At 40.8% G+C, this 27,311-nt stretch overlaps 2 protein-coding genes across 2 annotated transcripts; both read right to left on the reverse strand.

Annotated features, from left to right (window-relative positions):
* Positions 1 to 3,718: 3,718 nt before the first annotated feature.
* On the reverse strand, positions 3,719 to 18,299 carry LOC135476591 (cytochrome P450 3A24-like). The gene is made up of 14 exons (XM_064756668.1): positions 17,889 to 18,299; positions 15,728 to 15,824; positions 14,993 to 15,045; positions 12,953 to 13,049; positions 12,406 to 12,531; positions 12,012 to 12,100; positions 11,008 to 11,156; positions 10,525 to 10,649; positions 9,903 to 10,050; positions 9,025 to 9,182; positions 8,469 to 8,560; positions 7,211 to 7,348; positions 6,373 to 6,532; positions 3,719 to 5,956 (listed from the first exon to the last, which is right to left on the reverse strand). Exons 1-14 carry the CDS (start codon positions 17,960 to 17,962, stop codon positions 5,876 to 5,878), a joined length of 1,587 nt encoding a protein of 528 aa, XP_064612738.1. The 5' UTR covers positions 17,963 to 18,299; the 3' UTR covers positions 3,719 to 5,875.
* A 5,703-nt stretch (positions 18,300 to 24,002) lies between these two features.
* LOC135476882 (uncharacterized) lies at positions 24,003 to 26,341 on the reverse strand. The gene is made up of 2 exons (XM_064757026.1): positions 26,209 to 26,341; positions 24,003 to 24,784 (listed from the first exon to the last, which is right to left on the reverse strand). The coding sequence occupies exons 1-2, from the start codon at positions 26,339 to 26,341 to the stop codon at positions 24,003 to 24,005; spliced, it is 915 nt and encodes a 304-aa protein (XP_064613096.1).
* Between the last annotated feature and the right edge of the window lie 970 nt (positions 26,342 to 27,311).

Here is a 27,311-nt window from a genome sequence, read left to right on the forward strand (position 1 = left end):
GATAGTGTTTACTCAAGCGCAACAACAATGACATGTGACTGGCCAATCCATAGTTTAAGTTTCTAGAGGGGCCCAAAGGAAGGGTCAGCACGCCAGCGCGGCGCAACGACTCAGGAGCCTTCCACCAAAGCGGTTGATCTGAGTTGAAGTCCAGCTCATGCTGGCTTCCTCTCCATCCGAAAGTGGGAGGGCTGGACAAAAACCTGCGGATGGTCGTGGGTTTCCTCCAGCCATGATTCTGGAGGCCGTCGTTTTAGTGAAGTATTTTTACGTAAGACGAACTTAAATATATAAAATAAATTACTGCACATTCCAAATTACTTCATCCGTAATTATAGTAAAAATAAATGCATCAAGACCGACGACTGTCGCGTTACCAAAGGCAAGCTTTGTTTTAGCTGCATAGATTCCCTCGCCCGGATGTAGGAAACGGTCCTTCCACCGCGCCAGACTTTCGACAGCGATCCCAGTCACGAACAGATCATGGAAGCCAACGATAGGATGCGCACCGTAAAAGATTTGCTGCGGTTGTACAATAATCTGGACGTGAGGCCTTCAAGGAGGTGGCGGAAAAGATGGTGACGTTCTACTAAACGCTGAACATTGATGTGCTTAAATCATAATTCCAAATCCCAGCTTCTTGTTTCCCGGTTTGAGCTTTGTGTTGACTGTCATTGGCCAGAACGACAAAGACATGCACGATTGCCTAAAGAAAATATCGTTCGTTGGCCAAGTATGATTTTCAATCATTCACACGCGGTGTGAATTGCATACGGGGAAAGCAGCGGATCGTGGGGGTTAAATATCAACCCTTTGTACTTGGCTTGCCTAGCCTCACCCATGCCTGCACGTCACTACATCAGATGACGACGAGGCGGAGAGAAGTTCGTTCCCTCCGGCACAGCGACTAGTCTGGTAGAAAAATGGTCGGGCTGGCAGTCACACCAGCTTGCAGAAACCATACGCCACCTTTCTGACCACAAGGAGAATCGCGTCGGTAATCGTCAACTACCCGTGGACGAGTTCACCCACATCGACGGACGCCCCTCCGTCTTCCAGTTCCACCGTTGCTATTATCACTACCATGGCCGTCACCTGAATCACCCAGGCCAGGGTGAGCTACACTCCAACGACCAACGAGGCTTTACACCCCAAGACTTAGGAAAGGAAGTGGACGACAACGAAGCGTACGACCAGTCACTGGGTTAAGAGCTGAAATTCATGTCTGAATGTCATTCGAAGGTGTTCATATATGGTGTACCTTCGCATGCCAAAAACGGACCGGACTCATGCGCTTTACTCCAGCAGTACGCCCGACCTCTATCAGAGCGACGACCGGCGATGAAAACTCATCTGGTGGAGTCTGTTGCTCAAGGCCGGTTGTTTGGCTTCGTCGAATGTGACATTTCACGTTTCAGACCGTCTCGAAACGAGCTTTGCGGAATATCCAACCAGTTTTTAAATGTACCGACATCAGCCCTACGCACGGAACAATGACATCATGCCTCGTCTGAGGCGAATGCTGATTAGGAGTATGTTCGGCACAAAAATTCTTCTGCTCACCCCGTTAATGCAATGGTACCTCGCTCACGGGCTGGTAGTGATCCAAGTCTACCAAGTGATGGACTACACGGCCAGGAGAGTCTTCCAAACATTTTGCGTATGCCATCACCCGAGCCCGCCGACAAGGGGACCCTAAAGTTTCCACGGCGATCATCGATGAAACGATGAAGTTACTGGGGAATTTCGGCTATGCCGAAACAGTGACGGCAAAACCAAGATCGACACGTGGATTGGAAAATCTGTGGCCTGGCGAAGACTCCCAAATTAATGGGGAGTGTACAGTTCCGTACCGGCTACCAGATCGTTGGCGACACCTTCGAAGTGGTCGGCAGCAAGAAGACTATTCGTTACAACCTACCGTTCATATATGGTGTAACAGTACGCCAAACTTCGTATATTGGAGCTCTACTACGATTTCGAGGATCGGTTCTTTGACAAGTCTGACTGGAAGTACTGTGAGATGCATACGGACTCCATCCTGGTACATGACCCGGACTGAGAATCCCAATCGTCAGCTGCGGGCGACATATGAAGAAGAGCAGGAAAAGTGGTTGCCCCGACGCGACCATTACGACTTTAATAAACACACCCCGGGCTCTTCTAAGTCAAGTTGACCGAAAATGGTATCATCTGTTTGTGATCGAAGACGTACTATTGTTATGGCGGGGATTAAAACTGCAAGTACAAACTCTCCTGTGAAGACGTCAATGTCTTAGTGTGTGGACAAAGACGCGTACCTCTCCGTGTTGCGCAACCATAAGCGCGCAATTGGCGTAAACCGAGATATGCGTATGCGGTGAACAGCATGTATTCCTACACTCAACAGAAAGATGCTTTCGGTTATATTTACAGCAGGCGTAAAGTACTGCCGGACGGTGTGAGCACCTGACTGTCACCGACTGTTACTCTTGAGCATGACGTTATGTCTTGCCGTGAAGGCGAAACAGACACACTGTATGCGTCATCTCTTTGTTTTTTTCTCTTATTCATAGAATAGATTAGTGCAAATTGAAAACGAAACATGGAAAACTGAGCGATAAAAAAGGTGGGCTGTACCTCCAAACTGGTGGTCCACCCGATCGATCACGATTAAGTCGTTATCGTACATCCCACACAATTTATTTATTTATTTATTTGATTGGTGATTTACGCCGTACTCAAGAATATTTCACATATACGACGACGACCAGCATTATGGTGGGAGGAAACCGGGCAGAGCCCAGTGGAAAACCCTCGACCATCCACAGGTTGCTGGCAGACCTTCCCACGTACGACCGGAGAGGAAGCCAGCATGAGCTGGACTTGGACTCACAGCAACCGCATTGGTGAGAGGCTTCTGGATCATTACGCTGCACTAGCGCGCTAACCAACTGAGATACGGAGGCCCCGTACAATAATTGAACATATGAAAAGTGCTTCGCGTGGGACAAACAGTGGACTGTACTTAGCTTTTTGTGAAGGTTCAGTCAAAACACTTTCACTGAAGTGTTGTGGTACTCGGTGTTAGCTGTCTTGCATGGTATTCGTCTGGCATCAATAGCACATGGGGTGTTGGTATCGAAGCTCCGCGGGTCATCTAGTTCACTAAAAATTTCACAAGGCCAAATTCTTCACCAGACTGTCACTAAGGGTGTGACTGACGGGTAGAGTAATAAGCTGAGGTTCCGTGTTTTGGGGAGAGTTAGCGACGCCTGTTAACATTGTTAGTTTGAACAATAACATAAAGCCAAAACTCCGATGTGCTTATCAAAGTACACAATTCAGAGATGCTCACCTACATGTAAAAGGAGTCGGTCCAAGTGTGGACAGTAGAGCGAGCTGACAACCTTTTCTCCATTGAACACGAAATAATCTCTGCATTTCCTGTTGATTTGTTGAAATACTAGTTTTAGGACTACTTCCCTTTCGGATATCGTTGCCCGTCAAATGGGCGCTTTTATTACTACATATTTATTATCATACATATTTATTAATTGGCTTGCATTACTTATTGTCTATTTACATATATACATTAGTTTTATGACTGCGTTTTTTTTTCAGCGTATATTTTCATTCAAATAAATTTAGAACTTATTAGTGGAGTATGGTATTTGTGATTTTAAAATGTCGTAGGGTGCTGACGCGCGAGCATCCAGTTAAGGAGAGGAAGACAGAATAGGAATAATGCAGCTTTATTTCACAAAAGAACAAATACAAAGAACCCCTGTAGCACTGGAATAACAATAAGTCAACAAAGCAAAATGCCTGTATACGCCATATGACTGATTATGCGTTTCACAAAACAGTGGATTATAAAATACGATATAACATAATTAAGGAATAATTAATGTATGAGAGCATCCAAAATAATTCGATAGCAATATATACAAATATTTATATACGTTGCGCAGTGCATTGTGAGTTTAAAACTAAAGTATGTGTAACTAAAAAAAGGCAAAGAACATAATAATTTTATTCTAATGGTATTTTTTGTTAATCCAAAAAACAACAAGAAATAAACAACAACAAATTAATAGTAACAAAAACAGCAACAGAAGAATGTATTAATATTAATAATTAAAATTACTGCAAATTTTGAAAATCGATAGGATTACATTTAGCACACCTTCGTGCCCCAAGTTTATTTAAATAAATCAGCGTTAAAAGGGTATGTCATCAATATGTGCATCGTCTTCAGTCTGAATGCCAGTTACATAAAGTCCTCTGTCTGGTATTTCCGATTAATCGTTACCTTTGTCTATTGATTCGCACACTGTATAAAATTGTGTGTTTTTACATGGATGTCCACTTATGTGTATTGAACACAAAGCCATTTGCGTTGGTCTTAATGCTCCTGGCCTCTCCTCACTCGTGTCGACATGTTTGTACCGTTTAACCCAACAATCATGGAGCAAAAAAGAAACAAAACAGCGTATAAACAAAAATACACTAACAAGACAGTTTTTATTGGTTTGGGGGGTAACGTAAAAATACAGACTGAGCCGGAGTTAAAACAATAGTGTTCACCTATTTCACATTATAACGAGGGATACGCAATTAATACAGTAAAACATAAGCATATTAATGCTGCGGGCTCAGCCTGAAATTAACCGATATACATAAAAAATACATATATCGGGTGGGCGAAAAAGATGCGTTTCCCTGCCTCATCCAGGAAGAAGGTATATGAAAACCTGTTCCAGATATTATAAACATTCCACTGGCGAGCCATTCCATGTAATATTTCCCAGCAACACGAATCCGTTCTTTGTAGTTCCCTTCGTGAATTTTTTGAGTTATGTGGCCTCTGCCCAGGTCCCCCGTTTCCATACCCACCTATAATATTACCGTTTCGTCAACCGACTTTAGTGTGCAACCTTGTATGCGAGTCTCCCCGTTTCCAAATTTAAGTCTCACAGTTTCAGGATTGGTGCAGCAACAGAGGCAGCTGGGCAGGGGTTCTGAGGTTTCCGGGTTAGGCAGGTCGGCAGGTGGGAGTACTGACAGAACAGTATTTTATATTACAGCATCTATAATGCCTTGTTGAGTTATCTTTGCAGCTGCCTACAGCCAGTATCACTGCCTTTGGTCTGGCACACGGGATAAGTGCCTCTTGGCCACATGATGTCGTAATGGTAAATATTTCACTTTTAAATTTAACTGAAATTTAACTTAATTTAAATTTTTTTTTTTGCCTATATCCTTGGAAAATGTGAAGAAAACAGACGTTCTGACAGTACAAGCCAGCCTCTCTGTTTTATTAGCGAAATGGAATCGTCCCAGCGTCTATGGCGAGGAGGGCAACTGTGTACAGATTATCAATTCGAACACACTTCCCTCACCATTGTCTTTAATGTTAAAGTTTTTGGAGGTATGTTAGAATGTCCATTAACTGCTGTAATGATAATAGTAATTATAATGATAAATCTTTATTTTAGACACAAAGGTACATATGATTTACATCGTTAGAAAATGTATACTCAGCTAGTACCAAGAATTCTGAATGTATACAATCAATGTCCAGGCCTATTTTCTTATTTACTTATCTATTTGATTGGTGTTTTACGCTGTAATCAATGATATTTCACTTATACGACTTAAATGTACAATGAATGTCATTTACAGTAGTATATACAAACACAAACTTGGCCACGAGTTATGAAAACGATCATACTTAGTAGATGTCCTACTTAGTTACATGTTTTGTAATTTTGTCGCCCTATGCCTAGTCAGACTTAAAACTGTTTTGAAAGGCAGGGCAGGATTAGTTAATAGGTCGTTGTCGGCATTATTTTCTTTGTTCACATTGTCCAGCACGGATACATCATCGCTTTCATTCCCTGTGTACGGCCGTCACCCACACTCCGGTTTTGGTGCTCGACAGAAGGGGATTGTCCTTAAACTTTAGAGGTTTCTACAATTAAAGTAGAGAAATGAGCACTATTACTCACGAAACTTCCGGGTTTGCCAGGCACCTGTCAAATGGCGATGGTTTGATGGCCGCCACCTAAAAACTGACAGTCGCTGATGAAGGAGAAGTACACAAGTACACGTACACATAAACTCTTGACTATTAAGGCCTGGTGCGCCAATCCAGTTCTCGCCGATTCTGCTAAGGCCAGCTGCAGTGGCGTAGTGGTTAGAGAGCCTCCCTCTTAAACGGTACATCCCGGGTTCAATCCCAAACCCGTCAAATAAGCCAATGACAATTGAGAATCATGGGTGATGTACTTAATTATACCTAGGGACAATTTCCTTTATAGCAAATTTCCGCCACAATCACTTGATATATCAACCATATAGTGAAAATATTTAATATGTCATACTTACAGTCTTACTGTTGGGGACAAATCTGTACTTCTGTAAGAGCTGGACGATGATAAACTTCATCTCAATCAGAGCCAGTCTCATTCCGATACAGTGCCTGGGACCGTACCCGAACGGGATCCACTGGAGTGGGTGGTGCTTCTCCTTGTTTTCCGGGGAGAATCTGACCAATGAAAATCACATAACAAGTCACGTGATCTGTTATCTGGCCAATGGAAGTCATGCAAGTACAGTGTCCTATTAAACACTTGTCCGGGAAAACATATACATGTACAGATTAACTCCATCGTTCATGTCCAACATGTCCAATTACAAACAACCAATTCAATACCCTATAGGAGCTTTGATTTAATATAATTAACTGTTACTTTTTCATTTTCATTGAAAATTAGGTCATACTATTCATCTGTTTCTTTTCCGTACTTTTTCTACTTGGCTATACATTTCTGGTAACCTCTTCCCGCCTCATTTATTCCTGATATATTATTACAACAATACAATTGTGCCTTTCGTCAACTCTTACATAAAATTTTGTAAGGAAAGGGTCATGTAAGTTGTAGAACTTGCTACCCAATCATTTTCATCAACTGTCACTAAAACAACTCCAAACTAACTTTTTGTATCCCTTGTTTGACAGCATTGACAGTATCAAAATGGAGAAGTGCTTAAGGCGGGTTAACTTGTCGACTGGTCTTGTCAATCAATCTTACACAGAAATATCTGCTCACTCAAGGGGTATAGTTTACGTGTGACAAAACAATCTTTTGACAAAACAAGACATTTTTAATACCCCGATAGAGAGTGTCATTACACCGATATAAATGTGCATGTCCACTCGTACCTTTCTGGATCAAACACTTCCGGATCGGGCCAGTAACCGGGGTCATGGTGGATCATGTAGATTGGTAAAGCCACGCCCATTCCTGCTGGAATGTGAACACCCCTAACTGTGATGTCACGACTGCATACCCTGTCCATTCTACAACACAGAAAACAAAGATATCAGGGTATCAACAAACTATAATTGAACACGTGGACATATTACAAATGAAGTCCTGGAATAAAACTTCTAGACTGAATTATTTCGCGTAACTCAACACTGCCTCGTGCTGTTTGACGTATATAAGATACTTTAAAAGGGTAAACTGTATAAAGAGGTATATAATATATCAGTAACAAGCAGTACCCCAAAGCGATGAGGCCAAGGAATTCTGATTGCTTATTGGTATTCTGGCTGTCTTAATTATGGGTACATCTGTATGTATTCATGACTGGTATGACTAGAACTGAACAAACTGGTGTGTTGTCATCACATTTAATATATATTACAATCACAGTAGACAATGTGATGTGACCCTGGCCTGGGGCATGCTTAGTTCACAAACTGAATTCGGCCATTTACATTGGGGTTTGTTTATTGATATTCTGATTTGGTCATTTATATTGGAGTTTGCTTATTGATATTCTGATTCAATGGTTTATATTACGGTTTAGTTACTGGTATTCTGATTCGGTAATTTACATTGGGGTTTGTTTATTGATATTCTGATTCGGTAATTTATTTTGGAGTTTGCTTATTGATATTCTGACTGCATGATTTATATTAGGGTTTATTTATTGATATTCTGATTCGATGGTTTATATTACGGTTTAGTTATTGATATTTTCATGCGGCGATTTATACTGGGGTTTGCTTATTGATAATCCGGTTCGGCGATATATATTGGGTTTATTTATTGATATTCTGGTTCGGTGGTTTATATTAAGGTTTGTTTATTTATATTCTGATTCGGCAATTTACGTTCGATTCATTTATTGATATTCTCATGCGGCAATTTGTATCGGGGTTTGCTTACTGATATTTTGATTCGGTGATTTATATTGGGGTCTGCTTATTGATAAAATGATTCGCTTATTTATATTATGGTTTATTTGTTGGTATTCGGATTGTCTCATAGTCTTATTGGTATTCTGGTTGGTTTTTCTCCCACCTTAATGATGGCCGCCATTCTAAAAAAGAAATATTCTTAAATATGGCGTTAAACATCAATATATATATATATATATATATGAATACATGTGTTGCCTCACGTGCTTACCTTCCCGCGGGAGGATTTATTCGTAGTCCTTCTTGGATCACCATGTCCAGGTAAGATAACTTACCGATGCTTTCATAATCAGGCCTTTTGCCCTAAAATGAAAAAGGCCCATACAATGAGAGGGTAGTGCTCGTCAGTCTAGGTGATAAGTTTATAATGGTAGCACAGGTATGTGAGTGAGTGACTGACTAACTGACAGGTCATTTACAAACTCGGTAGTGCTTGTCAGTCGAGGTGATAAGTTTGTGATGGTAGACAAGGTGTGTGATTGATTGACTGAGTGAGTGATAGGTGACTTAAAACCATGTGAGTGAGTTAGTGACAGTTAACTTTAAAAAATTCGGGTCGTGATCGTCAATCTCCGCGATCAGCCTGTCCATGCTGTCCACATTGCCATGTGGTAGAACAGGGCTGTGAGTGATTGAATGATGGATTGACAGGTGACTTACATCCAGGTACTGCTCGTCAATCTCGGCGATAAGCCCACCCATGAGGCCAAGATTCGTGGTCAGGTGGTAGAACAGTTGTGTGAGTGAGTGAGTGACAGGTGACTTACATCTGGATAGTGCTCGTCAATCTCGGTGATGAGTTTGTCCATGTGGTCTGGATTCATGGCCAGGTGGTAGAACAGATGGGCCAGTGTGGAGGCCGTGGTGTCGTAACCCGCCGCGAAGAACAGGATCGAGGCCGCCAGAATCTCCGAGTCCGTCAAACCTACAAAAACAGTCAGGAACATCTTAAAATATCATATCTTCTGCAATCTAGGGGAAGTAGGCCGCCACAGAGCAATTAAGGCATTTGTCTTTCAATCGCCAAGACATACAGGGTGCAGATTCAATTGCGGCTTTGGATAGAGCATTTGTGGACTTCTCCGTTCCAAGAGCTCAAGGGCTGTGGAGTCAAAGACGTTCGTGTAACAGTCTAAAATTCGTTGAAAACCGCCATATTCACCATGATATCCTGTTAGTCTGATATAAACTTGATGTTGAACTAACAGAATATCTATGTCATATTTAACAGACCAACACGTTGTAGCATCACTCAGACAAAGGACTTTCTGTTAAAATTAACAGATTAATTTTTTTAAGTGTGCAATGTCTGTGTCCGACGATTTTGGAAAGGACAAGGAACAGCACTAACCGTCCACTTTACGTATGTTGACAAACAAAACTCTTCAAGATATTTCCTTCAGTATAGCAGGCTATAATTAACAGCAACATTGCATTCACTTCGACACGCATTCGTACACACACAAGCCAGGGTTAACCAAACTCTATGCGGACTCCTACACCAATGCAAAAAGCTCCACTTTTCCTCTTCTTCATTATGCCTTACTCTGCATCGCCAAGGAAAGTAGAACGACTGAGGAATGCTGTCTGGTTTACCTCAAGGCAAGTATTATCCACCATACTGAATGAGATCAATGAAACCTACCTTGCCCTTTCCTTTTGTCCTTCCAGTAAGCGTCATCCCCTTCAGACTCATCGACTATTCCGTTACTATGGGAACCTGTCATGTTTCCCGACGCTGACTGGGCTTCCTTCTCTGCGTTGATCATGAGTTGTAAGAAGTCAGAATATTTCTAAAGATAACAAGAGTGAAAACGTTTACGTGATAAAATTATCTAAAACAAATTTGGTTTGTTCCGGTATGGCCTAAAGTGTTTTAATATACAATTTTCAGTTTTGTCTTAACTGGACATCATTGTATTCTTTTATTCGAAAATCAAATGTAACATATTTGAAGAACTACGTCATGGGATACTTTATATTTTGAGGCATAATTTGTTTTTTTCACAGTCGAACAACCAACAACAACTTTCGTTTAACTGATGTTTTAATTTTTTTTTTTTTTTTGCTGTTTTATTTCTGTGTTCAGTATACGACAGTCATGACAACTGATAACATTTCCGAAAATGAAGTTGCTGCCCAGAGAGTGAGGACAGGACTCGAACTCACAACCTTTCTCGTTCAAACAAAGCACCTTTACCAAATGTGCAGCGACAGCAGAGCTATCACATTTTAAGTCTTTGTGAGAGTTTAGCTTTCACACATACCCCTGGATTGTTCCTTCGTTCTGCCAGCGCTTGTTTCACAACATTACTAAAGAAATTAATGGCATCTTTCGGCGAGATTTGGATCTTGAAAACTTTAATTAAAGGTTTCAAAAATGGAAAGAAAACTGAAAAGAAAGGAGCAACATGAAACTCTGCACAAATAGAGAATAAATCATCACCTGTAAACGACCGGTTATATGTGAAACTGGACAGTAATGCTGAGGAAAACAAACTGCATAGCGTTTCATCTATGGCTTCTCGGATAGAAATGTTTTGGAAGTTTAAAAAAATGGACATTCTGGTCGTAAAGCTGATAACCTTGATGTTTTAATGTAGCATTAGTGAAAGTTTAAAAATTCTTTGAAAAAAGAACTTTACAACATTAGCTTTATAATATGCAAACTAGACAACGAGTGAATATAAATTAGTGTAGTTATTTAAAATGACCATATCCATATACGGGCCACACTGTCAAACACTTACACAAAATTATCAAGGAAAGGGAGAATATGGAAAAGTCGAAAAATTTCCTAGCGTGTTTGACGAAAGGATCGTTCGGTGTGGTCTGGGTGTCCAGTTTAATGCCAAACGCTGTGGCGGCGATGACGTCCATGGTGTAGGCTCCAGTATGTCTGAAAATTACAAAATTCAGTGCAATGCTCTGTTAAAGTAAAGACTCTTATTTAAAGGTTCAATTGTCTTAATTGTAGATCGCCACGATATTTACAAGCTATAAAATAAGGAGCTGATGGGGAAGAATTCTGTTTTGCGTCTCATCGAAGCGTGAATAAGCTTGGGAGTTTAAGCTTCCGCCAAGCAAAAATAGAACGAGTCAACATCAGCCTGTATGCATTCAACTGTATATTTGGTATACACCAAACAGATATCTATTCAACTAGGATGCAAAATTTTGGAACCCATTCCACACAGCCATTTCTGACTTTAGTCAAAATTTAAAACGCGACCGTAAAACTTACTTTTCCGCTTTAATAGTTAAATTTTGTACACCTTATCAATGTTCCCGTTTGACAAATGTCTCTTAATTTTAACTTCCAGTACCAAAAAAAAAAAAAAAAATCGGCATTGTGAAGATATTTGAAATTTTGAATTAACTCACAAACGGCTTTGTTGAATTGGCTGCAGATCTCACCACACACTATAACTTTATAATTCCGATTTCCATATCCACTGAAAAAATTAATCTGTTAATTTTAACAAAAAATCTGCTGTCCGAGTGATCCTAGAATGCGTTCTGTTGTTATAACATAATAGTCTATCATATCCAAGATATCCTGTTAGTCTTATCTTTCAGAATCTTTATGTTTAATTACTAGAATACGTGTGTTATATTTAACAGAATAATGTGCTGCGATAGCGCATTACATTTTGGCATCACTCAGACAACAGACTTTCTGTTCAAAATAACAGATTAATTTCTTGTGTGTAGCTCAATCAAACAGTAAAATCGTGCAGACAGTTTTGCTTACTCCTTCATATCAACTGGCTCTCCAGTGTCCGCCTTCTTCTTCAGCGTGTTCACAAACGTTTCTCCGGCATCGATGATCATGTCTGTCATCTGTCAGATAGTGTAAATATTACGACTACATCCTAGTGTGATAAAGATAACGTGTCCCACGTATACATATACTTATCAGAAATCTCACATGGTAAAATGACAACATTTAAGTGTTAATCTGATGCATCATGTTAAATTACCAGTTTTTTATCACTCGCGTTTTGACAGAAATAATACTAACAACGACAACGAGCAACAAGATATATGTGAACTTCTCAAGCACATACTGATGTGGCGTTAAGCAATAATCATTCATTCATTCAAGCACATACAGGTCCTGCTTGCATGCCGTGACCTTGACTGACCTTTTTCAGTTTGCCGCCACTGAAGGCCGGCGTCAGGGTGTTACGGTTGTGGCGCCAGTCGTCATTCTCCATTACAGTGAGGAAATCCGTCACTGGCGGCTCCGCAACCTCTAAGATCCCAAAGCTCTGGCAAAGAAGATGAGTTACAATCAAAGATGATGAGTATGAATTCCTCAATTATTGTGCTACTACTAAAAGTTTAATAACAACCAGCATACAGCCATGTTCCATAATGTTCTAAAAATTGGACTAAAGCTTGTCTCCATAGTTACTGTAAAACATTCTATTTGAATTTGAGCCTTATGTTTTCCTTTTTGACAAGTTTCTCTTTAAATATGTGCATTTAGGCCACGTCGGAGTGTGCAATGTGGTCACGTTCGAGATGAAATTATATATAAGAGCTCCAAATGAAAACACAGTAACGCTTTTGGGAGAAGGTAGTGTCCTAATAGTTTTAAAACAGCTTTGTCTTGGCTAATACATATAAATGTAATACATCAGTATGAAGAGGATGATCCGAGATACGCTACTGTCAGTGTGTACTTACCCGCCTGTTGGTAAAGGTGTTGAATTCCTTCACAGTTATCTCCCTTAACATTTCGGCGTCCCCAATGACCAGTAGGGGGTGTGACCCTTCAAAATGGCTGAAAGAGAGAGCAGATGTGATTTTAAAATCATCATGTTTAATTTATTTATCTATTTGATTGGTGTGTTACGCCGTATTCAAGAATATTGCACTTATACCATGGCGGTTACATTGCTTGAGTTCATTCGAAATATATGTATGTGTAGACTGATCTTAAAGACACGATTTTACCGGCTTTCGAAGTTTTACTGTTACGTAATTAATCAATCGTCTACCAGTACACCAAGGATAGGGGACTACAGATTTACACCCAGTCTGTCAAATTTGTTCGCTGTTCTGCCTATTCCGAATAGAAATGTTTTATAAGTAGATCGAACTCTTTAGTCCCAAAAGTCCTGTGTCATGTGACTCGTCAAAAATGTTAGTTAACTTTTGTTGACATTAATTTACCAGTGACCTGTCTGAGGTCTACTCTAAATAACTCTTTGCTATGCGGTTTTTAGAAGCCCGTCTTATATTTAATTCAGTGATTTATTTGATTGGTGTTTTACGTCGCACTCAACAATATTTCACTTACACGTCGGCAGCCAGCATTATTGTGGAAACCGGGAAGGGTCCGGCCGAAAGCCACGACTATCCCAGCTCCATGTACCTCTACACCTTGGCTAACACTACGAGGTAGAAATACACAACGTTCTATTTGATTTTCTTGGAGTAGTGCCAGATTTCTGCCGATTCGCACCTCAGGCACTTTTCTCATGACTCCTGTGAAAGTACAGACCAACACAACTATGTGCTCTACAATTACAGTGAGATGCTCCTGGGCCCTTGCACTGGGCTAAAAAGCTGACCACTACGCCAAAGAGGCACCCGCCCATGTTATGGTAAATGTTAGATCTGAGATCTGTTTCATTCTTCCCAGCTTAGCTTTCAGATCTGTACTCTTCCATTCGCTAACCTGGAACTCGGTCCTTTGGAATATGTTGTTCCCAACATACCAAAAGCTGTGTGCTACAAAAATGCGTTTGCTTTTGTACCACATAGTTATTCGTTATTAATAAATACGAAAACGTTACAATTAATACAAATGTACAAATAAGATTAACTAGGCGATTCACAGCTTACTTGGGAGTCTTAACTTTACTTCTTGTTTTTATAATCAACAGAAAGAAGGGACTAAAAGCAATTATTGTAAAAAAATGAAGATTTTAATTTTGGGACGAGTACCCGAGTCCACCCTAGCAACGAATTTGCGTGATTCGAAAATGGTGGTTTGCGAAGTTTAGATGTTGTCTGAGTGGGTGCGTCGATTACATATGTGTTAACTGTCTTCACTATTCTGGCATAATGAGGCAATTTGAATTTAGAATTGGTTTTAGTTCAGGAAATAAGTTCAAAAAATGTTTAGTTGTTGTGTAGGCTACAGCGTTAATTACTATTTTGAGGACAGCGCAGACGACAGGACCGAGTTCCAGGCTAGTAAATGTAACTATTCAGGGTGGTTAATGTGAAAGCTAACGTGGGAACATGGCCAGTCGATCTAAGATTTGATTACCTAGGATTTCTAATAAGTCATATATACTATATGAACAGTTTAAACATTTTTATCTTCAGCTATAAAGAGTTCAAACCCGAAACCTCCTATTAAAACGTGGTAATTATTAGGCAATTTATAGAAACAAAGTTCTTTTTGGAAGAAATATGTCCCGTTTGTCCTTCTATGGACTTTGACATAGGTAAACGTGTATTATTCTGACCACTTAAAGGTTTATTATTCTGACCACTCAAGCCGACGGGGAACTTAAACACAAAGAAAGCAATGCTTCCAGAGTGCTTATTTCAAATTGCTCAACATACAAAGCGAAAGCCTTCCGCAATGTAATGGCAAGATACATTCTACCATCTCTCAGATAACTGACTTTCTGTTTAAATTAACGATTTATTTTTTAAGTGTAACTTTATATATGTGGGATGACACAGGCTCTGCATTAGTCTACCTACCCAAACACTCGGCCATACTTCTTGAACCATTCGTCGTAAGCTTCAATGAATCCCTGCAATAAAAAGAAGATAGAACAGTTAAACCAGTGTGAAACTAAATGCGAAACATGAAAGACGGATTCAGCAACACGCGTTCAGCTACAGTTTGTTCTTACATTTCAAGATAATGCTTGCAAATATGTTACTCTGAAAGACAAAATAAGATGCCAGTTCGACCCCAGTTTGCTTGCTTGGGATACAGTGTCCATTTCAACGGCGTGTTTGCTGTTAGCGTGCGAGTTCACATTAAATACTGAAATGAAAATAGTCCCGTGTCTTTAACATCAAATGGCGAGGCTATTAACATGACCAGAATTCCTCTGCTTAAGCCAGGGGTGTGTTAGTTGGTATTTTCATGAACACTTAAAATAAAAACGTAACAGTCAAAATGTAGTTCTAACTGATATAAACTGAAAACAAGGCTGGGTTTCATTGTTTGGCCGTTCTGGTTTTTAATTGCTATATCATGTACATTTTTTGTCCTGCCACACTTTAGAGTTTCCGGCAGGCACACTTAATGTGCTTCCAGCACTCCTGGTACAACATGTGTTTCGAGCACACTCGATCTGCTTCCAGCACTCTCGGTAGAACATGTGTTTCAAGCGCACTCTACTTGCTTCCAGCACTCTTGGTAATCAACATGCTTTACATCAGCGTTATAACAAGATTATTGTCAATTTGAACCAAAACACGAACCTTTCTCAGCACTTCGTGGACGTTTCCTATCACAGGCCATGGGGTGGGACCATCAACGTGTATCTTTTTAAAGATACCATTATTTCTTGTTGCGTACCTGAAACAAAGACATACGTAGCATTAGTTCTGATTGTCTTTTCAACACTAAAAGTGGTTGGTGTTAACATGTATGCGTATGTTCAAAAGTGTATTAGAACACGAGAGTGTGATAATTACCAAATGGTCACACGTAACCGCTGAAACTCGACCTCTTGTCAGTTTATCTTGGTTACCCGCTGAAACCCGGTCTCTTGTCAGTTTATATCAGTTAACCACTGAAACCCGGCCTCTTTTCAGTTTATCTCAGTGAACCGCTGAAACCCAGCCTCTTATCAGTTTATCTCAATTAACCGCTGAAACCCGGCCTCTTGTCAGTTTATTTACGTTAAGGTTTCATTCTATAATGTTCAATGCTTAAACTGTAATGACTTTTACACTTTGAGGGTTGTTTACTTGAACGACGGGGCTGGTACCAGCAAACCACCGCCCTTCACCTAACAAACTACCGAACTGAATTTTAGGTTCAGCGGAATTAGCCAGAGCCTACGAGCTTGACTCCTGTGAGAACAAGGCCCTACTCTAGTCTAGAATCTCCTATTGCTTAAGGGGGGGGGGGGGGGGGCGGCGGGGTCCGTGGCCGAAGGGCGTAGCACGCCAGCGCGGCGCGATGGTACAGAAGCCTCTAACCAGTGCGGTCTTTGATTTCAAGTCCAGCTCATGTTTGCTTACTATCCGGCCGTACACGGGAAGGCCTTACAGCAACTTGCGGATGGTCGTGGGTTCTGTTTTTCCCACCATAATGCTGGGCTCCGTTATATGGGTGAAATATTCTTGGGTAAGGCGTAAAACACCAATCAAATAAATAAATCCATTACATATATTGTACTCTCATATAATAAATAAATAAATATGTAAAAACTTATCCATGAATCAAGCTGTAATTTTTAAATTTGATCTGGGGTTACGCCAAAATAAATCTTCACAAAAAAAACTTGATCGAAATTGAGCAAAATTTGAAGCAGTAATTGCACGGAAATTACCGACCTGTGAAAAACAACGAATTCATTTAATATGCCAAACGTATCGACAGATCGGGCTGGTTGTGGAACTTGATCTGTAATTTCACAAAGTGGCCAATGAGGATTAGGGAATTCAATAAATATGTTAAACTTACTGACAGATCGGGCTGTATTTTGAACGTTATCTGTCGTTCCACAAAGTACATAAGTAAACACCTTGCACAAAGCGATCGTAGGCTAAGTTGATTGTAACTGTCATTTCCACAAAACCATATGTTGCCACGGTAGTTATACAGTCAACGTAGGCTACGATCTCTTTGTGCAAGAGACCACTGGAGCGTCCTGTTTGGTTGTTATATAAATGCCTGTTTAGACCCCTAGAACCCAGGCCCACTAATAGTTATTACACGAATCCGCAATGCCCATCGAAGCGTTAGCTGTAAATCTCTACTTATCACACGTTTATTCACACCATTTCACAGCCTGTGAGCAAGGTACCAGTCGTCATGTAGAGCGCAGAAGACATCCTGTTTATACGTTTTGTATTAGGATTGGGAACCTGCCTAAACATTCGACAGCTGACACAAGGGCTTTCTACGTACAACTGTCACTCTGATCTATTGTTAAGCCTTGTTGTTAAGCCACATAATTAAGCCTTGTAGACGCCACAAGAGCACTGACCTTAACTCACACCCGCATTTTCACCTATAACCACGGTCCGTAACAGCCTTGAAAGATCATCAATTTAACCCGTGAACGCACTTTTATGATTACTGAATACTTTTTTGGAGCATACCTACATTACATATTTATGTATTCTTTTTTTTTTCACTTACGTATTAGATTGTTGTTTTTTATAACGCCGTAACACAGGTAAATTTTTGATGTGTTAAGTGCATTAGTGTTAACTACAGACTGACTATTATACATAAGAAGTGTAATATGTAAGTGAATGCAGTAATAACATACGTGCAGTGTTCAATATGCTTACACCTGTACGTACAACATGTAATACGGTGTTGAATAAGCTTACCAGTATATGAAAACGTGCAATACAGTGTGAAAATGTATATGAAATGTAACACAGTATTAATAAATCTTACCAGTAAAACAGGAACAGAACCGTCAGCAAAACGACGACCCAAATCGGGACGTTGATCAGGCCAAGGACGTTCATGCTTGATGTTCAGTGCTCAGCTCAGCTCAGCTCAGCCTTGGGTTCCCTCTACTCGTGCGCGATCTTGAAGAACAGCCCACCTCAAATCTGTCAAACGTTTTAGAGCCTCGATACGTGTACTCAGGGCGCTCAACGCACTTCGTCGAACCACTTTAAACTGCCAAACTTCAAAGCAGCCTGGTGTTGCCAAGGCGAGTGTCGTACGCACAGCTTTAAGCGAACATAGTGAACCACAGCCTGCAGCTGGGATAGGACGCACTTAGCACTGTATTACCGTCTAACTTCTCCCACCCGCAATGCCAGTCGTCAGGCTGCCCGGTACTACCCAGTCCTCCACAACAACATCTGCACAAGAGACCTGCCCTAAATATCCCCGGGCTCTGTGTATATATAGCGGTACGGGTCATAAAGTAGGTCGTCTGAGCTCATACTTTGTCAGTATAATCATGTAAATTCGTACTCACACACAGAAAAAAGAAGTTCATGTAAGGCGCGTATGTTGCACCATCGGTGGCTATCACAAGAGGACATACGTATGCCATCATTGCGTAGCTCGGCCATACAGGCCCTACATGGTCTTTAAGTGGGCAAGGTTAACGCTTATAAACACAGGGCGCTCATCACAGTAACTTTATAATGCCCTTTGTCCGTTAACGAATGCATGTGTCATGCAGTCATGCAGATTGGTAGACATGATTTAGAAAATGGTTTTAAGCAGTTTTACTGGCTGGACACCCATATATAGCCATTAAATTGGCCACCCTTCTATTGGCTATTAAATGTCAGTGACATAGGCCTGTGTACATGCTCATGTTGCTTACTGCCATTCTTTGGAATTTTTCCCCTATGCAGCCAGTCTAGTTCTGACTATAGTTTTGTAAAATGTCCACATTTGATGTTTTTTCTATAAACTGAAAACTGTCAGCACATGCTTCTTTGATCTTTAAGGATTTTCAGTATTTTACATTTTTCAATATGAACTGCTTGAATCTGTTTATAGGACGCACAGCGTGCAGGCCTAAAACCAATACGTACCTTATATCGTTCATCTTGCATCCCGATGATCAAAGTCGTCCACAAAAAAAACACTAATGTATTTATTTTGGTTCTAGTTTAACGCCATATTCACGAAAGTTTAACTTTATACGATGGCGGTCACTTTCAGGAGTGGAGGGAAACCGGAGTACCCGGGGGAAACTACTGCCTCAGAAATCACTGATGAACTTTCCCACAGGTTACATGGCCACAGGTCCCCATTAGTTTTCCATAAGCGACAATGTTAACGTTTAGCGCTGCAGCTCAGTCCCAAACATTCCGAGGCCAATAAGCTTTGGTGCATACCTGGCCCAGCCTGTGAGAAAGAAGCTGTAAAAATCTTGACATAGGTTGACCGTCAAAATCTGGACCTTTCCATGCCGGCAGCTGGGAGGGGTGCCTAGCAACGCCAAGGGGACGTCACTCGCAGCCTCATCACCACCTGTCTCCTTGTGTCCTCTCGCCCAGAATTTCAAACTTTCACCATTAAAACTCATACCTGCCCAAAGCTTAGACAATTTCCATCATTTTGATACCAAGCATGCACCTGTACATCAAAAACGGCAGGCTGGCAGCAAAAAAAGACTTTACACCCTAAAATACACAGAACTACAATCGTCCCTACTGAAAAACGGAAGTTGTAATGGGGGTCTGTGTCCTATCACACCAGCCAACTTTTTTCAAAATCAATAATCTTTGCACCACATAATGCTTACTACCTCTAAACCTCACACATAAAGTTACAGCTTGATACATGCAAAAACTTTTGAGTAGGAGGAATTTAACTTGGGGTACCCCTATCTTGGAAATGTGCCTGTTGTCCATCCTCAAGCACGAAGTTCAAAGCTCTGTAGTGCACATACCGTTCAAAATATCTCAAGCAGGTCACATGTTTTGGAAAGCTGGTATGTATATCTGCAAGAAAAACGAAAAAATTCCAATGACAAAGTATTTTACATTTTCCATTGACAAACATTTAGAAAATTGTAGATTTTCTTGTTTACAGCAGTGTTAAGAAAACACTTAAAAGCCAAAAGTGTCAAAATATATATCAAAAGACAGGTAATTTATCTGACAATTCACTTACAAAATATAGGACATACCTTTTAGCAGCTTTGTGCAAAATTTGACTTAAAGTGATACAGGTGGGTAGCAAAGCGGAGTTTCAAAATTCCAGAAAAGTACATTTTGATCACCATCAAAGTAAACATATGCATCCAAATTGATATAGAAATGCTCATAGGCACAGCTTCCATGGATAGGGCTAAAGAAAAGACTAGTATCCCTTTTACATAGTGATTCACATGATAAAACCCTTTAAAAGATCACCCACTACCCCCCCCCCCCCCCACTACCCCCCTTTCCCGTCTCCCCCATGGCTGCCATTGGTTGGCTGGCTTACCTCAACTCACAGTGCAAAAGAATCCCACCACCTGTGTTGTTGCCTCAGACTAAATTAGTACTTTCCGCATAACCAACACCAAAGTGTGACACTGGCATCTACAAGAGATAAGTAGAGGGGAGAAATATGAATTTGCCACTTATAAAAATAAAGCCACACAGTACATGCACATTGGTCATTCAGATAGTCAGCAAGGCAACCCTCCCAAGACATGTTGAAGGGACCCAAGAAGAGGGGAAAAGCTATACTTTTTAACCTGTAACAACACAGAAATCCTCAAATAATCAGTGAGAAATTACATCCGTAATCAGGTTCCACACTGGGTGTTCCTGGGTGGGCATGAGGAATGGACATTCAAACTGTCCGTACATATATGAGAAACCTGTGACGTTTCCCCGGTTGGGGGAAGGGGGGGGGCTGGAGGGGTATGTGTCATGGTGTAGTACCGGACCAATGACGGGGATTCTAGGTCGGCCAGGGGAGTGGAAGACTGCATCCGAATGGTCAGGCCTTTGAGGAAGCTGAACGGCTAGCAGACCCCACTCACCTAGGTAGATCCCAGTTCAATATATGCATAAACCAGGCAAAGTTCACTGACGCCATGTTTGGGAGACAAGATCTAAAGAGGGAAACCAAGACGAAAGCTCAATAGGTGTTAAACTAGGATGTGAAAGCCATATGTAGCTGTCTAATTTCTAACTTGTGTGTGAGGACATTGGAAACATAAAAAAAATCCCAGTTGCCCAGGGAGGTGGATGCCACACTGGGCCAGATACTAAAACAAAAACTCCTTGAGATGTCGCAGGAACAGCGTACTATGTTCTGGTGGAGAAACAGACACCTGGTGGGGCAGAGACTCATTTTCACAAGGGCAATATTCCAACAGATCACACTTACATGTATGCTAGAAACTTGAAATTGATCATCTTTGTTCCAACGCCACACATACTGTGTGAGTGCACATGTAACTTGTCAGAGGAATGAATATACACATGCAATGAAAACTACATGCCTACAGTGGTTTATTTTTAAGTTTAAAGAGGAAAATTTACCTTGTCCACTTCAAGTCTATGCCCAAAACAGCAAACAGTGTTGCAGCAGAGATGCCTGTTTTTAATGTTTTGTGACCTGCAGGATGATTTGAAGCACATTTACCTAGTGTGTGGTGGCACACATGGGAGGAACCTGACTTGGTTTGTAAATTAAATGCACACTGGCCCTCTCTACTACTCTAGCCAAGTAAATTAATCTGCTGATGTGTTTTTATCCACCTGTGTGAGGCTGGGCCCTTATATGTGATGCAAGGCCTTATTGACCATCCTTAATCACATCACCCTATCTATCAGCCACATACTCCAATTTCACTCGCAGCACTCAAATTTTGCATTATTTATCAAATGTCAGCCCCAAAAGAGACATTTTAAAAACCAGGAACAATGAAACGTTGTCTGTGTTTGTTCCAGTCTGTTTATACTCCTGTACTACCCTTGATCACAGAGCGTTTTAGCCGATTTTTAGACAAAATGGATATGTGGGGAAAATATAGAATTAAAAAGCTTTAAAACTGCTCAATCAAGTTCCATGTCAATGCAAACCACATCGCAGATGTACCCACCAAATATTATCAGGCTGCTGCGAAATCTGAGCACACAGTGACATATTACATGTTTTGGCACAAGTGGACAGGGATCTGGCCACAGACCCCCATTAGTTTTCCATAAGCGACAATGTTAACGTTTAGCGCTGTAGCTCAGTCCCAAACATTCCGAGGCCAATAAGCTTTGGTGCATACCTGGCCCAGCCTGTGAGAAAGAAGCTGTAAAAATCTTGACATAGGTTGACCATCAAAATCTGGACCTTTCCATGCCGGCAGCTGGGAGGGGTGCCTAGCAACGCCAAGGGGACGTCACTCGCAGCCTCATCACCACCTGTCTCCTTGTGTCCTCTCGCCCAGAATTTCAAACTTTCACCATTAAAACTCATACCTGCCCAAAGCTTAGACAATTTCCATCATTTTAATACTTGGCCCTACTGAAAAACGGAAGTTGTAATGGGGGTCTGTGTCCACATACAAATATATATGTACACTATCGGCGTAAGACATGTGGTCTTAAACAAACGCCTTTGCAAATGGCCACACGAGAGTCGCAGACCGCTCATTTTCACAACATAACGGTCAATATAATGGTCAATAGTAAGAATCGGAAAACTTCTTGTCCATGGACCGGTTTGCACCCACACGCCGTTTGACCTAGCGACTGAACGCCCATATATGGGCTTTGAGTTGACACTTGAACACGGGGCCTCAGCATAGCTTAATGTTCTACTGTATTGACATGTGCAAATACTCTATAGAAACAACTGTGTACAAATGTACACATTCACAATTATATTTGTATAACAGTGGTATATAATTTGAGTACTTTCATCATTAAAATTACACAATTTGTGTACTGGTTATACATGAATTATGTGAATGAACATTTTTGCCACGATATGTTGTGTACTGCTGGTAGCCTACACAGTCAGTTTTAGGCTGCGCACAAAAGGAACGCTTGCTCGCGATAAAAACGAGCGCGATAAAGCAAGCACGTGAAATGAAAGCGCTTGCTTGTCGTTGAGGTGGACATATTGACAGATTGTAAATCGCGCTTGCGACTGGTAGAATTTTGTCATTTGACACCATGGCGGATTCAAGTGAAGACGAACTATTGTTGCTTGACAGTGTTTTGCCGAAAATTATCCTAGGAAAACGCAAAAGAATGGGCGTTCATGAGATAAATAAAAGGAGGCGAATGGAAGGTGAATATCATCACTTGTTTCCTTTGCTTAAAAGGAGCCCTTCTCGTGTCCAGTCATACTTGAGAATGAGCCAAGAGACATTCAAGTATATCTTAGAAAAAATTGAACCAAAGATAACAAAGAACTGGTGCAACTGGCACCAACAACCAATTCTGCCAGAGGAGCGTCTAGTTATTACGCTCAGGTGAGTCACCCTTAGTTGAAACGTATGTGTATATACAGTTATATATATAAGTATGAAGTAATAACTGTAAATATATATTCATGCATACACAATGAACTAAGACTGTGTAAACGTGTATCATAAAGTTTATTGATCTCCATTATGAACTACAACAGGTAAATCTCTTGTTTGTTTTAAACTTATGGTGAGGACATTTTAGGAGAGAAGAGTAGGATTAAAAAGGTTGTTACTCACAAAAGACAATAAACAAACAGAGAAAACAGCCAACAAACTCAGAAACTATCTTAGTTATAGAATGATTATATAAAATCAACAACATAGATGTTTAAAAAAGATCACTGTTCGTAAAGAATAAGAATGATTTTCCACTTGCGAGAGAAAAATCATTTACGCCTAACTGGCATATTAAGTATCTTGTGTAAAATACAATTTGAGTACAACAAAATTAAGGATCATTTGATGACTCTTTGTCTTCAGCACTCTAAATGAATGTACCTGGAAATGATAACAGCTTAAAAAATAAACCAACATAAAGATTACAACATATTAACAAAAACGCTGCTTAATATCTTTTGTTCAGGCGTTGACAGATGTCTTAACGATCATAATGAAAACAATTAGTACTGGAAATGATGAGAGTCTGGCTGAGTGGTGTAGGAATCAATGCTATTAGGTGTTGAACCTGTGCTATAGCTTTGGTAAGACAATGCGGGCGATGTGCTATCTCGCAATTGTACATCCAGATCTTGGGGTTGGCTTTGTGAACGTTGTACTGTTGGTGGGTATACAAACTCTTGCAGAACTGACTGTATTCGATTGCGAACGCAGAGTTTCAGGTGCTCAGGGACCATTTTCATGTATGGGTATAATGATTTGAGGAATTGGAAGTCAGCATCGTTTGTTTGCTCGGCATTTTCTCTTTTTTGACTTAAGCATTGAAGTTTTCTTTCTTCTATATCTATCAGTTCCCTGTAACTGTCCGAGCTGTCTCGACTGCGTTTTTTGGGGAGCCCTGCTCTTGTGTTTGTACGTTTACTCGACGGAGGCCCCGGAGAAAACTCCTGGAACGGCCCAGGCTCTGGTGCTTCAAAGGCTGTAGGATTGTCAAATGTGTCCGGTCCCTGACTTTCCACATTGCTGCCCTGGGTGTCTACTTCTGTTGCAGACTCATCCGCAATCCCCGGGCTTGGTTGATTACCTTCAAAGTTATCCAGATCTAGGGAGTCGAATGAAGTTCTCGGCGCAACAATATCTTTCAAAAAGAGAAGCTGATTGAAAAACTGCCACTTTGATTGTGGGCGATTGCTTGCAGCGTCTCCTGATCTTGGTACAGACCTTTTATTATATTCTGTCGCAAAGTAGTCTCGCAGGGACTTCCATTTGTTCTTAAGTGCAGTTTCTGAAAACAAAAAAATTAACAGCACATTATTATTTATGATATAGTGCTTGCATACAATATTATTGTCAATGATGAAAGTTCACATAAACTGAGTCATAATGATTGCCCCATTCCAGCAAGTCAAATATATATATCACAATTCAAAAGTCGCTTTCAGAGACACAACTAATATGATGAACGTCTTTTTTTCAGATTTCTTGCAACCGGTTCATCTTTTAAGACCCTTGCCTTCAACTTCCGGGTGGGTGCCTCCACTGTAGCACACGTTGTGTCTGAAACTGTTACTGCTATATGTGATGAGCTGAAACCAGTGCATATGCCCTCTCCAACCAGGGAAACATTCCTATCGGCTTCTGATGACTTTTACAATCTTTGGAATTTCCCAAACTGCTTAGGAGCGATAGACGGAAAGCATGTTCGAATCCGTTGTCCCAGCAAATCAGGATCCATGTTTTATAACTACAAAAGATATTTCTCAATAGTGTTGCAGGCTGTTGTTGATGCTCATTACAAATTTCTGACAATCAACGTTGGCGGACACGGGAAACAAAGCGATGGAGGTACTTTTCAAGCCTCGGGCCTTTATCGTGCTCTTGTGCAAGAAAAACTACATATACCAGAGCCTACAGCCCTGCCAAACTCCAATGTCGTGGCCCCATTTGTGTTCATTGCTGACGAGGCATACCCATTAATGACTCATGTTTTGAAACCCTACAGTGGAACAAATCTCCCTCTTGATGAAGACTGCTTCAACAAGAGATTGTCAAGATGTAGAAAAACCGTGGAATGTGCGTTTGGAATTTTGGTAGCAAAATGGCGTTTGCTAAACAAAGAAATTGAGACAGACGTGCTGCTTGCCGATCGCATTGTAAAATGTGTTTGTGTCCTGCATAACACTATAATAGACAAAGAAGGCATGGTGGAAAACCTCAACGAAGTTTCGGTTGAAAACCAAGGCATAGTTTGGGACCGTGTTGGGAGGCCATGTAATGATTCAAAAACTGTTAGGGATGTTTTTAAAGCATACTTCAGTAGATATCCTCTGCAATATATTCAATAGCCTATCAACAAGAAAATGTAACCTTCAAAGAACAATCTGGGCCAAAGTCCATTAAAAGCTTTTGTAAACTGACCAGACGCTGCTCTTGTAAATATAAAAGTAGATCTGTCTTCGATTTTCTTTTGTTAGTAGATTACAATAAGCTTATAGTAGAGTTGGCTAGAGCGAGATGGTCCAAGGAAATAATGAGAAAGATATTGGGCATGAAAGGAAAAAAGGGAGAGGAGAGAGAGAGGAGAGAGAGAGAGGGGGGAGAGGGAAAGGGGGGGGGGGGGACTTGTACTACAGAATAGAAGGCAATGGAGCACAATGAAAATAAATGAAAGCAGCCATGAATAAATACATACAATAAAGTTATTCTTACCATCATGTTTCAGCTCTTCCCTAATTTCTTTCCAAGCACGATTCACAACGTTGCGGTTTGCGTGGTCTTTCCTTCTTTTGTCCCAAATTGCAGGTTTTCGAAACACGGCTGATATCAAAGACTCCACATCCATTTTGGTCGGACTGTCAGAGGAGAAAACATACACTGCACTTGCCAGATCGTGACTAGACAACACACATGGGGGGCACCAAAACACGCTTGCTCGCGATAAAGAATTAACTTTTGATTCTTTACGCTTTCCAAGCGTCGCTTGACATCGCAGGCGCGATAAAGCTAGCGTGCTTTTTGTGCGGCACAAGCAAATTCTGAACAACATTACAAGTGCTTGCTTTATCGCGCTCGCTTTTATCGCGAGCAAGCGTTCTTTTTGTGCGCAGACTTAGAGAGGATATAGTACATGCGAACCGCAATCAGACGGGGAACTGAAGCGAACAGAAGTGCGTGTCACCGTCTCGTCCGTCCACATACAAGGAATAGCTGATGACACTGTTTTGTGTTAAGTCATACATGGTGTTGGCTATATTTGCCTGTTTACCTAACTGGCTATATATATTTGGGCAATTGGAATGGGTGACAGATATAGGCCTATTATGTCTGCGGTCGTATACATAAAATCAACATGTACGCACTTATTCATAATGCATACACTTTGACCAGTATGTTGCTTTTTACTATAGCTGCGCAGGCCATACTCAAATATACTCAAATATATGTTAGCAGTCAGTTTTTGCATCTCAAAAACGGTTAAGTGTCTACAACGTATAGGAAATATAATTTGGGTTTGCAGTTTATTTATTTATATATTATTAATTTATTTGTTTATTTATTTATATATTTATTTATTTATCTGTTTATTGGACTTGTTTCAAGTCGAACTCAAGAATACTTTACTACTACGACGGCGGTCAGCATAATGGTGGGAGGAAACCGTGCGGAGCCCGTGAGAAACCCAGCCACGGTCATCCGCAGGCTGATGTCAGGCCGCTTGATTTGCTGTTGAAGTAACAACATAACAAAATCTTGCCAGACTGATGACCATTCCGACACGCTTTGATAACAAGCGGTGAGGAAAGTGGGATACC

This window comes from Liolophura sinensis, chromosome 10, assembly GCF_032854445.1.
Source record: "Liolophura sinensis isolate JHLJ2023 chromosome 10, CUHK_Ljap_v2, whole genome shotgun sequence".
Taxonomy (NCBI): Eukaryota; Metazoa; Mollusca; class Polyplacophora; order Chitonida; family Chitonidae; genus Liolophura; species Liolophura sinensis.